Raw genomic sequence first — 14,573 nt, forward strand, 5'->3', positions numbered from 1 at the left:
TCTAGTTTACAGACAATAACTCATGGAATGGTTTATGTATCTCTTTGAAATTATACCACAAATTTCCATACCACAAAGGCGAAGGCATTTTTTTCTTTCTGCCTCACATTTGGTATAAGAATTTTTTGATGATTCCACTCAACAAACCAATTTTAAGATTGACTTTTTACATTGAGAAGGTGTGTTACTATATGTACTACAAATGCATAATAACATGTTGTAGATTTATTTGGCATGTTAGTTGGCGGTGCACATATTTTGTGTGTCTTAACCTTTTGCTGTTTCAAGCTTTTATCAGAATTTTGTTTTTCTTAATTTACTATAGATCTAATGACAGAAAGTGTATTATTTTGTATGGGAGCACCACTAGTATATTTTTGATACAGCCGTTTCCATTTGAACTTTACTTCCCTGATGACTGAATCAAGTAACTGTAGCACATCATTTATACTATGCATAACTAGTTTTCAAGACCAAAACAGAAGACTCAAAGAAGGAATAACTAGTAAATTTGCAATTACAGGTAGAATACATGTATTTTTAAACTATTATGCAAAAAAATATGTGATTGTGATATGTTTTGATAAAAATTTAAACCATATGATTTTAGGTCTGCTTATTCCGTGGACTACAATAGTAAAGACCAGTCAGTATGCTCTATGTCCATTGTTGATTGAGGAGGAAAGTTGCCTTGAAGATTTATTATCCTTTGGATGTGTAAAAAAAAATAAAAAATGAGGAAAACAATGAGGAGAGTTTATTCACATGTCCTACAGATGGATGTATGAAAAGTTTTTCAAGATACAAAGATCTGGAATTGCATCTTCACGTGAATAACTGCACTTTGATTCCAGAAAAACAATGCAGGATAGATTTAACCAAAACACTCTATGTTGAAAAATTAAAAACCAGTCCGACCCGACCTGTTGTTAAATTTTCTGACACAGTTCAGAGCTCTGGTGAAACAGACTTAGATGAAGGATGGGCTTTGCGGAAACAAGGTAAAACCACTCGCTTCAACAATACGCAAAAGAAATTTCTTGATGAGAAGTTTAAACAGGGAACCATAACAGGAAACAAAGCTGATCCTACTGAAGTCGCTAATGAAATGAGACATAAAAAACTATCAAATGGAGACAGAATGTTTGATATTAGTGAATTCCTTTCTTCTCAACAAATAAATAGCTACTTTTCTAGGACATTCAGGAACTTAAAAAGCAGTTCAGATCAGGATCAACAAGCAGCAGCTCAGTTTGAACAAAATCTTACAAATTTAAATACATCAGTCTTGTCTAAGCTGTCTGCAACCAATTAAGGGCATATAAAACAGATACAAATTTTGTAGATTTAGTTCTTTATAATTTTGACACAACTTTTCTTTAAGAGACTAAAATTCTTTCTTTTGTCTAGAGTGATGTCTCAGATTAAATTATCTATTGTATTACTGATAAATCATTAAGTATTGGTTTCTATAACCATAAATTACATGAACTTTAACACCACTCTTTCATAGATACAAATATCAGATTTGAAGTATGACTGGACTTATAATGTTGTAAAATGGGATACAAAGCCTCTACATAAATTAAGAGCTATTTGTAAAGTTATTATTATATAATGAGGTATCATCTGTTATATTAAACATCAATGTTTTTATAAAGTCAGTACATTTAAAAAGATCTCTGGTCGATATTTGTATCATATGCAATCATACAACATATTCCAATTTCATCACAAAAAAATAAATTCTGCCATCTGCCATGTACGGTTTAAAAATTGTAGAAATAACAACATGATATTCTAGAAATTAAACAAATTCATTCCTGAATACTTACTGTTTTTATCTGCTTAGCATTCACAACATCATTCCCTTGGTTAACATATCTCTTAATTCCACTCTTGAATGTAGCAGCTGCTCTATCACAGGCCCCTTTCCCATCTTGGGCTTCACAGAAGTTATATGATACAATATGTCCCTTTGAAGGCTGGTTGTTGTTGATGTTGATTATAGTATCAGCACATTTATAACACGCAGCGTTATCTGACCATAGGTGTACAGATTTGACCTCTGGATTGTTTTTTAAAACATTGTTAAGAACATCACAAATTGTTGCTGATGTTGTTTTTGAGTCCTGTGAAATCTGTGAATCGAATATGTGAACAAAGGTCAAAGATTGTAACTCTTCTGCATTTCTTCGGAAGCAAACAGATATATGCCATGATATACCTCGTTTTCCAAACCAATCAAGTTGATCTTCTCTGTATTTGCGAGGTAGATACTTCATGGCCCAATCAAATACAACAAAAACTTCATCTTCTTTCATTGAATTGAAAAGAAATGATTTTGCAGCTTCTTGGTTTCTTGCTCTTAAGATATGACTCTTCCAAAGGAAAATGCTCTCTACTGCTTGCTGAGCTCTATATACAATATCATCCTTTGTCTGTTGATCTGTAAAATTAGCTATTTCTACCTCTTTCAAAATTCCATGTAATAATTCCTTCAGCTGCTCACAAGATTCACAAACCTTATTGTGATCATGGTTGCATTTATCCTTGAAGTGTTCCTCTTTTGTACTTGATAAAGCAAATTTTCTACAATGGTCAGCTACCTCATTCTCCTCTGACACATGAACCTATAAAGAAAACGCAAATTGAACTTAAAAGTAAGGTGTTGTAAGATTAGTTATATTAGAAGAATTCTTTTGCAGCACCAAGATATAGTTCTCATTTCACAAAAATGTGATGGTAATTAACTGCTCACATATAAATCAGGAGTTTTTATTGCCATTTTTATTATGTCTATAAAAAGAAGATGTGGTATGATTGCCAATGAGACAACTATCCACAAAAGACCAAAATGACACAGACATTGACAACTATAGGTCACCGTATGGCCTTCAACAATGAGCAAAGCCCACACCACATAGTCAGCTATAAAAGGCCCTGATAAGACAATGTAAAAAAAATCAAACGAGAAAACTAACGGCCTTATTTAAGTAAAAAAATGAACAAAAAACAAATATGTAACACATAAACAAACAACAACCACTGAATTACAGGCTCCTGACTTGGGACAGGCACATACATTAATAATGTGGCGGGGATAAACATGTTAGCGGGATCCCAACCCTCCCCCTAACCTGGGACAGTGGTTATAACAGTCAAACATAAGAAGGAACTATAATAATTAGTTGAAAGAGGCTTAACTCATCAGATAGACAAAAAATAAAAGTTGATGTGGTCTGTTTAAAAAAAGAAAGTCAACAATATCTAGTATAAGGAATGATTGTTAGGCGTAAATGTCTGCCTGGCAGGCATAATTTAACCTTGACCTCATTTTCTTTTTTAAATGGTAAGTTTTTGTGTTTGGTCTGTTTTCAATTACCATAATCAAAATGTCAACTATATTGGTGTATGTAATAATTGTAAGGGGTAAATGTCTGTTTGACATGATTTATCTGACCTTGACCTCATTGTCGTGAATCTTTGAAAAATGTTAAGTTTATGTGATATTTTAGTAAAATCTTTATCTTTAAGACTTTTAACATAAAATGTCAATGGCCATGCAGTAAAGCAAGAGAGACATTCAAATATTTACATTCTTTTTTATATTACTCCTACATTTAATATGTTGGTGGACAATATAATTATTGCAACTGCACACCTCAAAAAGGATTTTTGACCATAATTTTGGTCCAATTTATGAGATATCTTGTGTTATTACATAATTGAATAATGTACCTTGTAATCGGTTTTCATATATCGTTTTGCTTCTAACAACAGTCTGTTCAATTCAGTCCCATTTGATGTTTCTGGGTATCCTTCTGACACAACAATATCTTGAAGATACTGAATGTAGAAGCAAAAAAAAAAATCAATGAGTTTTTGTTTTCAATATATATGTTAATATATACACATATTTACATAAATTAGCACACCGTGAGAACAAATCAAATAGTAGGACACTTAAACTCATATGTTCTACATACCAAGGTTTCTAAATTTTAAAATGTTAGTTCTAGTGACCTAATTTTCCAGTTATTTCAACCTTATGGCAAAATTTATTTAAATTATCACTGATGTTTTCAAATTAGAGTGTTTCCCATTGATAATCTGCTTATTGCTATTTTGCCTATGACCTTGTTGATGTTTACATTGACAACACATGTATTCTTGGTTTATCAGGATAATATGTTAATACTTGTACATATGTATAGACAGTCAGGGGACTTACTTAAACAAGTGATTTTCTAAATCACTGATTCAAGTAACACTATTTCCATAAAGGTTGGAAGTTAGAGTTGTCTTTCTTTAATAATCACCTATTTAAGTAGTAAAAATTAATCACTAGAAGAAGTGATCAAATTTTATTTTAGCTTTAAATATAGAATACTAATGATCCAGGGACTAATTGTGTTTCTAAACTTATCAGAACCAACATCTGTGTTGTCTATGATGACCAGGTCATTTCAGGTGATGACCTTGTATTGAATCTAGGATAATGACATAAAAATCACTTGTTTAAGTATCAGACCTCAATTTCCTTCCCAAAAATCACTTCTTTAAGTATCATTCTTTTAATAACCCCCACTAATTTCAACATCCCCGAACAGTGGAATTTTTATCGCGAACAGTAGAATTTTATTACAAAAGCTCAAATTTGCTACTTAAATAAGTGATTTAAAAATCACTTATTTCAGTAAGTCCCCTGACTGATAGACAAGTTTGATACAGTGTACCAAAATAATATTATAAAATACCTGAAATCCCCTGCTTCCTTCAGCAACAAAGTAGTCTAGTCCCTCCAGTGACTTTCTGCCAGTAGCTGAACATTCTGAAAGTATCCTAAACATTGTGCTGCTACCTGAAACATTAAAAAAAAGTCATTTATCGAAGTACATTTATGAAATTTTTTACAATTTTTTTTTAAAGCTAGAAATTAGAGCTCTGTAAAATCTCGTTATATAATTTAATAAGTTTTCACATCCACCCATCTTCAAATAGCTCTTTACTAAAAAAGTTCATTTAAAGCTTCAAGTATGATAGCTGCTTATTCTTGAAAGGTGTAAGTTCAACTGTAATATATTTCTTCATTTCCTTTGGTCTTAATGGCATTTAACACCACATCTTCCTTCGTTTATTTAATTAATTTTATATGATGATTACAGTACAATTTGCTAAGTATTAATTATCTTCAAGTAATATTTAAATAAAAAGCAGTTTTTCAATTAGGAAAACTTTAGCTTTAAATATGAACTACTTACTTGATAAGGTTAAATAATTACCTAGTACACCGATCTCATTCTCCTCACAATATGCCTGGTACTGTTGAATAATGGCTGCAGGTCCCATGCATCTTATTATATTAGGTGCATCCATAACTTCCCCTGATGATAACTTCAGATGTCTTTCTCCAAATGGCAGATCCTTGATGATGTGACTTGAAGTAATAAAATCCAAGAAATTGGAAAGCTTTTCCTGATCCATTTTATTTCTAGTTTTCCGTTTCTGTGTGCTGTTGCGTTTCGGTGTTGTGTCGTTGTTCGCCTCTTATATTTAATGCATTTCCCTCGGTTTTGGTTTGTTGCCCCGATTTTGTTTTTTGTCCATGGATTTATGAGTTTTGAACAGCGGTATACTACTGTTGCCTTTATTTACATGTTTCACTTGGTGGTATTGCACAACCGTATAATATGCTATGTTTCTGTGCAACATAGTATCTATATTCAGTCAATCCTGGTAAGTAATTGATAAGCTGTCTAAAGCTGAGTTTTATTGCCAGAACAGATAAAACTTGTCTCCTTACTTGCCAGGCAGAAGAATTTTCATAGGATTCAACAAGAGCGGTTATCAATTTACTATTACCATTATCATCCTTATCCTGGTGTTCATCATCTTCACATATATTGTTAAATATATCATCATATTCCCCTGGGAAAAATGTGTCAATTATGGTGTAGAAGCATTCCTTAAACAAACCCTGATATCTTCTCTTTGTCCTCTTACTGCTGTCCTTCCATCTCTGAATTGGCAAACTAATTGCTGATACCTTTCTGGAGTTCAAATAATTATTCAAAAGATCGACATAGTGTTCTCTATTATAGTCTTCTATTGTACTTGCTGTGTTCTGACTTGAGGAAATTGTATTCTGACTTGAGAAAATTGAACTCTGGCTTGATTGGTCAGTTACCATATATGAACTTTAAAAATTAGTATACTATGGAGTGCATTAATCCTCAATTTTGAATGCAAACTCATAAACAAGTAAATTTTAGCTCAAAATGGTCTTAACATATTTCTCTTTCACCAAAAGTTTCATTTCTGCCAATTTGTTGGTTAGTTTAATTAAACAATGACATCAAATGCACTATTTTTTGTCCGAGTAGGACACCTCAATGGAAGCAAGTTAACTCGTACCAATGGAAACTCGTACCATGTTAACTCGTACCAATGGAAACTCGTACCATGTTAACTCGTACCAAAAAAGTTAACTCGTAACACTGGAAAGTCGTACCACTGCAAACTCGTACCATCAAAAATATATATAAAATATTACCAATATTTTTTGTAAACTTAATAAAACTAATGTTGAATTACTTGAATTTTATACTGGATTTTCTAGACAAAAATACGTGTTTTTTTTTAAAAGCTTTATTTTTTAAGCTGATCCTTTAAAGTCATAAGAAACGAGTGACCGGTGAAAAATAATGTTCTTCCAATTCTTGAACCAACGCATACAAACATCATAAACTTAGTGTTCTGTACTCGAATTTATCATTTTTTTCGTGTAAATTTCGTATCATCGTCATTTTTTTTATCAATCGGTCAGTGTTGTTGTGAAAATATGGCAGGTAATTAAAGTTCGTGTTTTGAAGCCGAAGTTTAACGATTGTCACCTGTTTGTCAACAATTGACGAAAAATAAACAAAAAAGCATGGAAATTGAGCACGTGTTTAACATGTAAATACAGATAATAGTTTATTTTAAGCACATCCATGCGTACTGTGGTCACCGGATTTTTACGAGATGGGTTACACTGAGGTCACCTTGCATACGGAAAATATGTCGGGGGAATAGCTTGCTGGAAGGAAGCAATTCAAATAAAGTAAACTTCTTCTAAATATGAATAAATTAAAGAATTTTCTTCAGAAAAAAGTATATGTACATAAGTTTTATAATGAAAACTATCCATTGAGTTATAAAAAACATATGCATTAATTTTTTTTGACTTGAGGTTTCTTATGACTTTAAAGTAGTTATAATCCAGAAGATGATCACAAATTGAATGGTTTGTTTACAATTGTTGAAAGCCATGTGCTTTTTGGCGGGAAAATGTCAACGTATATTTGATCCACCTAACAGAAGTGGTACGCACTGAAACCCGGACCGGACTCCGGACCCGGACTTTGGTATGAAACCCGGACCCGGACTGAATGCCGGACCCGGACTGGGTAAAAATTATGAATTTTCTTATAAATACCTGTTCTTTTTTTTATTAAGGAGAAGGAAAATAATTTTTTTGGAGAACTGTAACACATTATAATAATTATGAGATCATCAAATTTTGCTCTTACTCTTGTATAGTCTAGCATGCAAGTAAGACTTGCAATGATTCTGAATCTTCAATTTACAGTTGTGCAATTACTTTTAAAAAAAACTATACATGTATGAATGTTTATAACAAATAACTTTTTTTTTATAAATTATAGGGAGAAAGTGGATTTTCTTAAAATGATTTTTATACGACCGCAAATTTTGAAAAAAATTTCGTCGTATATTGCTATCACGTTGTCGTCGTCGTCTGCGTCGTCGTCGTCGTCGTCGTTGTCGTCGTCGTCGTCGTCCGAATACTTTTAGTTTTCGCACTCTAACTTTAGTAAAAGTGAATATAAATCTATAAAATTTAATCACAAGGTTTATGACCACAAAAGGAAGGTTGGTATTGATTTTGGGAGTTTTGGTCCCAACATTTTAGGAATTAGGGGCCAAAAAGGGCCCAAATAAGCATTTTCTTGGTTTACGCACTATAACTTTAGTTAAAGTTAATAGAAATCTATGAAATTTTGACACAAGGTTTATGACCACAAAAGAAAGGTTGGGATTGATTTTGGGAGTTTTGGTTTCAACAGTGTAGGAATTAGGGGCCACAAAAGGGCCCAAATAAGCATTATTTTTGGTTTTCGCACAATAACTTTAGTTTAAGTAAATAGAAAATAATGAAATTTAAACACAATGTTTATGACCACAAAAGGAATGTTGTCATTGATTTTGGGAGTTTAGGTCACAACAGTTTAGGAATTAGGGGCCAAAAAGGGACCCAAATAAGCATTTTTCTTGGTTTTCGCACCATAACTTTAGTATAAGTGAATAGAAATCTATGAAATTTAAACACAAGGTTTATGACCATAAAAGGAAGGTTGGTAATGATTTTGGGAGTTTTGGTCCCAACAGTTTAGGAATAAGGGGCCCAAAGGGTCCAAAATTAAACTTTGTTTGATTTCATCAAAATTGAATAATTGGGGTTCTTTGATATGCCGAATCTAACTGTGTATGTAGATTTTTAACTTTTGTCCCTTTTTCAAATTGGTCTACATTAAGGTCCAAAGGGTCCAAAATTAAACTTCGTTTGATTTTGACAAAAAATTAATCGTTTGGGTTCTTTGATATGCTGAATCTAAAAATGTACTTAGATTCTTGATTATCGGCCCAGTTTTCAAGTTGGTCCAAATCGGGGTCCAAAATTAAACTTTGTTTGATTTCATCAAAAATTGAATAAATGGGGTTCTTTGATATGCCAAATCTAACTGTGTATGTAGATTCCCCATTTTTGGTCTTGTTTTCAAATTGGTCTACATTAAAGTCCAAAGGGTCCAAAATTAAACTTAGTTTGATTTTAACAAAAATTGAAATCTTGGGGTTCTTTGATATGCTGAATCCAAACATGTACTTAGATTTTTGATTATGGGCCCAGTTTTCAAGTTGGTCCAAATCAGGATCTAAAATTATTATATTAAGTTTTGTGCAATAGCAAGTCTTTTCAATTGCACAGTATTGCGCAATGGCAAGAAATATCTTATTGCAAAATATTGTGAAATAGCAATTTTGTTTTTAATTAGAGTTATCTTTCTTTGTCCAGAATAGTAAGCAAGAAATATCTAATTGTAAGATTTTTTTTTATTTGGAATCTTTTTTTTGTCCAGAATCAACTTAAATCTTTGTTATATATACAATATACAATGTATATTCACTTTTACTACCAACTGATAAATTAAAATAATCTTTACCATTCAGTGATAACAAGCAGTTTTTTTACATCTTATATTTTATGATGTATTTAAATGAGTAGTTATTGTTGCAAACTCCATTAGCAATTTTAATTGAGATTAGTTTTGGAATAAGGGAAAGGGGGATGTGATTAAAAAAAATGGGTTCAATTTTCTCATTTGAAATTTCATAAATAAAAAGAAAATTTTTTCAAACATTTTTTTGAGAGGATTAATATTCAACAGCATAGTGAATTGCTCTAAGAGAAAACAAACATTTTAAGTTCATTAGAACACATTCATTCTGTGTCAGAAACCTATGCTGTGTCAATTATTTAATTACAATCCAAATTTAGAGCTGAATCCAGCTTGAATGTTGTGTCCATACTTGCCCCAACCGTTCAGGGTTCAACCTCTGCGGTCGTATAAAGCTACGCCCTGCGGAGCATCTGGTTTCCTTTTGTTGTTCATCTATCAGAGACATATAATACAATTTTTATGTTTCTGAAACTATCCAGAAGGAAGTTAATTTTGGCAGAAATATACAAGATGCATTACATCTATAATAATTATGAAAATGAATCAGACCTGTATAACCGGACCTGAAACATAACGTGACAGTAGTTTATATGGGCATTAGTGACGCGATGGATGAACCTGCATTACGTAATTGTGTAATAAGTGTTTAAAAGTCCGATGTTTGAACAAATAATTTAGTATATTTACATACAATCTGTATACTCCCAGACCGGGGTTATTTCAGGTCACGGTCCGGACTCGCCTAGTATTCTTTTGTTGCCGATTCTCGGGTAAACGTCTTTTATTAATGTTGCAGACGACAATCCAATAAGCAAAAAGTTGAATGAATAAAAATGTTAAAGTTCGTCTCATCAAATAATTTGTGAAGTTTTATATCTCTACCGATGTCTATAGTTTGCGAATACACCTAGTCCGGGATTACTTCAGGTCACCATCCTGGTCTATTACATGTAAGTTTTTCGTTGTATGTCGGATAAATATCTTATAATTTTTTTTATGTATTACATGCTTGATCAAAGTTCCCGTCAATATGCTTTAAGACAATAAACAGTTTACATACAGTAAGTCGTCGTAATGCAATACACGCAGGTACAGTTAACTTCAAACTAGTCCGGGGTCATGTCAGGTCACAGTCCGGACTCACTTGTTCAAGATTGTGTATTACATGGTTGATCGCTGCTTAAATATCGTTTATTGATTTTTCCGATGACTATCAAATAATTTAAGAAATAGAGAAATGAATAAAGGAAAAGTAAAAAGCAAAAAGGGAGAAAAAATATCTTTCAATTGAACAAATAATTTAGTATATTTTTATATACAATCCGTATACTCCCAGTCCGGGTTTTTTTCAGGTCACGGTCCGGACTCGCCTAGTATTCTTTTGTTGCCGATTCTCGGGTAAACGTCTTTTATTAATGTTTCAGACGACAATCCAATAAGCAAAAAGTTGAATGAATAAAAATGTTAAAGTTCGTCTCATCAAATAATTTGTGAAGTTTTATATCTCTACCGATGTCTATAGTTTGCGAATACACCTAGTCCGGGGTTACTTCAGGTCAACGTCCGGACTCGTCTATTACATGTAATTTTTTCGTTGTATGTCGGATAAATATCTTACTAATTTTTTTATGTATTACATGCTTGATCAAAGGTCCCGTCATCTATACTATTAAACGAGAAGACCTCATTTTGGGTGTCGCTTCTCTTCTTTCCACAATAAAATAATCTTCATGCCTCTGTGTCCTATATGTACAGTGCATAATCGCGTTTGTCATCCATTCATATAATTATCCAATTTGAGTTATTTTGGGAGAAAAACGAGAAAAAAAGGCGTCCGGATATGTTTCCGTCATTGGACGAAATTTTAAGTCAGATTAGACTTCCGGTTTGCGTTTTCTGTATACTTTTATCATACATATACTACGAATAAAGTGTATTTCTGTCTAATATCCGTCATTGAACGAAATTTTAATTCAGATTAGAACTCCGGCTTGCGTTTATTATATACTTTGAGACAAATACATATACTAGGAATAAAGTTTATTTTCTGTCTGATACCATTTTTAAGTTTACTATCAACGGCGGTCACAGAGTTTATTAAATAGAGTGTTTGTATAATATATCAATGACCGCCGTGGATCGATTATAAAACTGAGAATTGAATTTAAAAGAAAATACACTATATCTATAGTAATAAATAAAGCAGGACCTTTTCGGGACGTCGGAAACGGGTGTTTTTAAGATCAAAATTTCAGGATTGACCATTTTGGGATCCGGGATTTCTTTTTTCGTATTTCAGGATGTCGAAATATTTAATAAATTTTAAATTTGGAACCTCGGGATTTCATGTTCTTAAGACCGGGATATCGGGATGAGGACCGCTCCCGGTGCGATCCCCCCTTTTATGAATGTTCATAATATATAGATAAGCGCTAAAATTATCCATGCGTCATTAAAATTAAGAACTAACAAAAAAAAAGGATTTCTTTTGTGGAAAAAGGAGGAGCCGGGCTAGAAAAACAATTTTCCTGTCCAAAATTACCTATGACTTTTGATACCTTTTTGAAAATCTCCAGTCATTAAGTTTTTTACAAAAAAATAAAGATAAGGTATGAATGCCATGCAATAAGACAGCATTCCGCAAGAGACCAAAATGACACCGAAATTAACATTTAAAGGTCACCTTACGGCCCTCAACAATGTGCAAAGCCGATACTGCATAGTCTGATATAAAAGGCCCCGAAATGACAATGTAAATCAATTCAAATTAGAATACTAACAGCTTTATTTATTTATTTATTTACAAAAAATGAACGAAAAACAAATATGAAACACATAAACAAACGACAACCACTAAATGAGGACCCCTTCCGGTGCGATCACCGGGAGGGGTCCTCACCCCCCTGACTTGAATGTTCATAATATACTACATGTATGTTCATAATGAAATGAATAGAAAACAAAAAATAGGAATTTTGGAAATAAAGAAGAAGGGTTAAAAAAAAAACCATTTTCCTGTCCCCAAGTACCTATTACTTCTGTTACTTTTCCTGAAATTCACAAGTCAGTAAATCTTTTACAAAATTCTTCCTACAACACTTTACATACTTTCAACCACGCTCTAAATGCCCGCGATTTCGCGGGTGTGTTCTAGTATACTTTAAGACAATAAACAGTTTACATACAGTTAGTCGTCGTAATGCCATACACGCAGGTATAGTAAACTTCAAACTAGTCCGGGGTCATGTCAGGTCACAGTCTGGACTCACCTGTTCAATATTGTGTATTACATGGATGATCGATCGTTGCTTAAATTTAATTGGAGCAATTCCAACTTTGTATCATCCAATCAGGAGCTATAGAAGATTTTATCCAGAGTACCATCTTTTATCCCGGTGAACGTATACGGCCTTTGCAATATGCCATTCATTATATTTAACACAAGATCATTTCTGTATTTCTTACCAAAGGCGGAGATGACGAGTGAATAATTCATAAGCGAGGTATCTTAGTTTATTTTGACAATGGATGCTCAAATAAAATTATTTCACTATATTGAACATTTTTATTCATTATTTCATTATATCTCGTAGCAAATGCCCCTTTAAATCTAACTTTTATACATGCTTGATTATGATTAATACACATGTAGTGTAGTCTTTGACACCTTTGTACATGTGATTGTTTAATTATTTTGATAGACTTTGTGATGACAATCAAATAAGCAAGTAACTTGATCTTTTTTTTATGTTACGTTATTAAAATACTATGTTATTGACCAGTGAAGCGTTATTTGCGATATTGATATAAGAATAAGAATGATGTGATGTGATGTGATTGCAAATGAGAGCTGACAAAAAAGACCAAATGACAAGATTTACTTCCCCTTATTTGTCACCATTCAAAATTATTCCTGATATTTACAATGTACGTTTTATGGGTGAAAAAGATTTAATGATTGAAATATAAAATTCAAATACATATTGAAAAATAACTTATCATTATTTTCATACCTTTATACAATTTTAAAAAATAGTTGAAAATTATATTTTACATTTATTCTTCCTTAAATTGTATTACTATATTTTTCCAGTCTAATTTCCTTATAACCAAACAGCTAGAAAAAAACGACCGTGCAAGGGCTGTATAGCCAGTCAAGGTCGTAACAGATAGTATGTTTAAAAGCTACATAGCCAGTAGTGTCAAACCTTTAAAAATTACATTTATAAAGCAAAGAACATAAGACTGTGTTACTCAAATTTATAAAAAAAAATCTAATAAAAGTGCAATAAATTTATAACTAATAGAATTTAAAATGACTTAACCAAGTGAAAATGCATTGATGTTTTGGTATCTTTGATATATATTTTAAGAAAATGTACCATTAATACTGAAATTCTGCTCGAAAAAGTTCGTACGCGTTATGACCTGAGATTTAATTCTTCAATGCGGGTCATGACCTGCATTTTCATCATTACAGGTTGACAGGTATGCCCAAGTGCCAGCTACCCTGTAGCCTTATTCTTCTGTTGCTTGTATTGAAGTTTAGAAATGTTCATATATTTCAATGAACTGAACTAGTAAGTACACATGATTAAGCTGTTAGTTTCTCATTTAATGTTATTCAAGCTGGTTGATATTCAGATCACTTTGAAAAACCAGAAAGTCGTACATATTTAACACAAAATAGTTCCTACGCATTAATGTAACTTTCAAAAATATGTAGAATATTTAGGTATTTTTGGTATCAAATGAAAGCTGAGGGACTGGTGGTGATCATTGTAGAAGAATTTTGGACTTTTAACCTTTTAAAAAGAGGGTACATGTTATCTGTTTGTCAGATCTGAAGTACCTGTTTTGGTACATCCGAACTTCTGGGAACCAGTTTCTGCCATTAAAGGTATGGTGATTTTTTCAATACAATTAAGACACCATAAAGTGTTGCTTTGAAATGCAATGATTGCCACTATTTCATTCAGGGGCATTACTTAAACAAGTAACAATTTTTATAACTTAATTGAGTAATATTTTGAATCTGCTGGAGTTATCTCTCTTTATTCAGTGGTTTTAAAAAATTACTTATCTGAATATTTTTTTTTTAAACTAGAGTTATCCTCCTTTTGGATAAAAATTACCTGTTTAAGTCATTATTTTGTAAATAAAATAATTGAAACAAGTTATTTTTTTTTCAGCTGAGATAAACAAATTTGTGTGAGCTTTTTGGTAATGTGAATAACTTGGATTATTTCCATTGTTTTCAAATATTTTGAT

At 32.2% G+C, this 14,573-nt stretch overlaps 1 protein-coding gene across 1 annotated transcript; it reads right to left on the bottom strand.

Annotated features, from left to right (window-relative positions):
* Nucleotides 1-1,817: 1,817 nt before the first annotated feature.
* On the bottom strand, nt 1,818-5,487 carry LOC134684913 (uncharacterized). Its single transcript, XM_063544229.1, has 4 exons — nt 5,286-5,487; nt 4,761-4,864; nt 3,742-3,849; nt 1,818-2,633 (listed from the first exon to the last, which is right to left on the bottom strand). Exons 1-4 carry the CDS (start codon nt 5,485-5,487, stop codon nt 1,818-1,820), a joined length of 1,230 nt encoding a protein of 409 aa, XP_063400299.1.
* Nucleotides 5,488-14,573: the final 9,086 nt, after the last annotated feature.

Source organism: Mytilus trossulus, chromosome 9 (assembly GCF_036588685.1).
Source record: "Mytilus trossulus isolate FHL-02 chromosome 9, PNRI_Mtr1.1.1.hap1, whole genome shotgun sequence".
Classification (NCBI taxonomy): Eukaryota; Metazoa; Mollusca; class Bivalvia; order Mytilida; family Mytilidae; genus Mytilus; species Mytilus trossulus.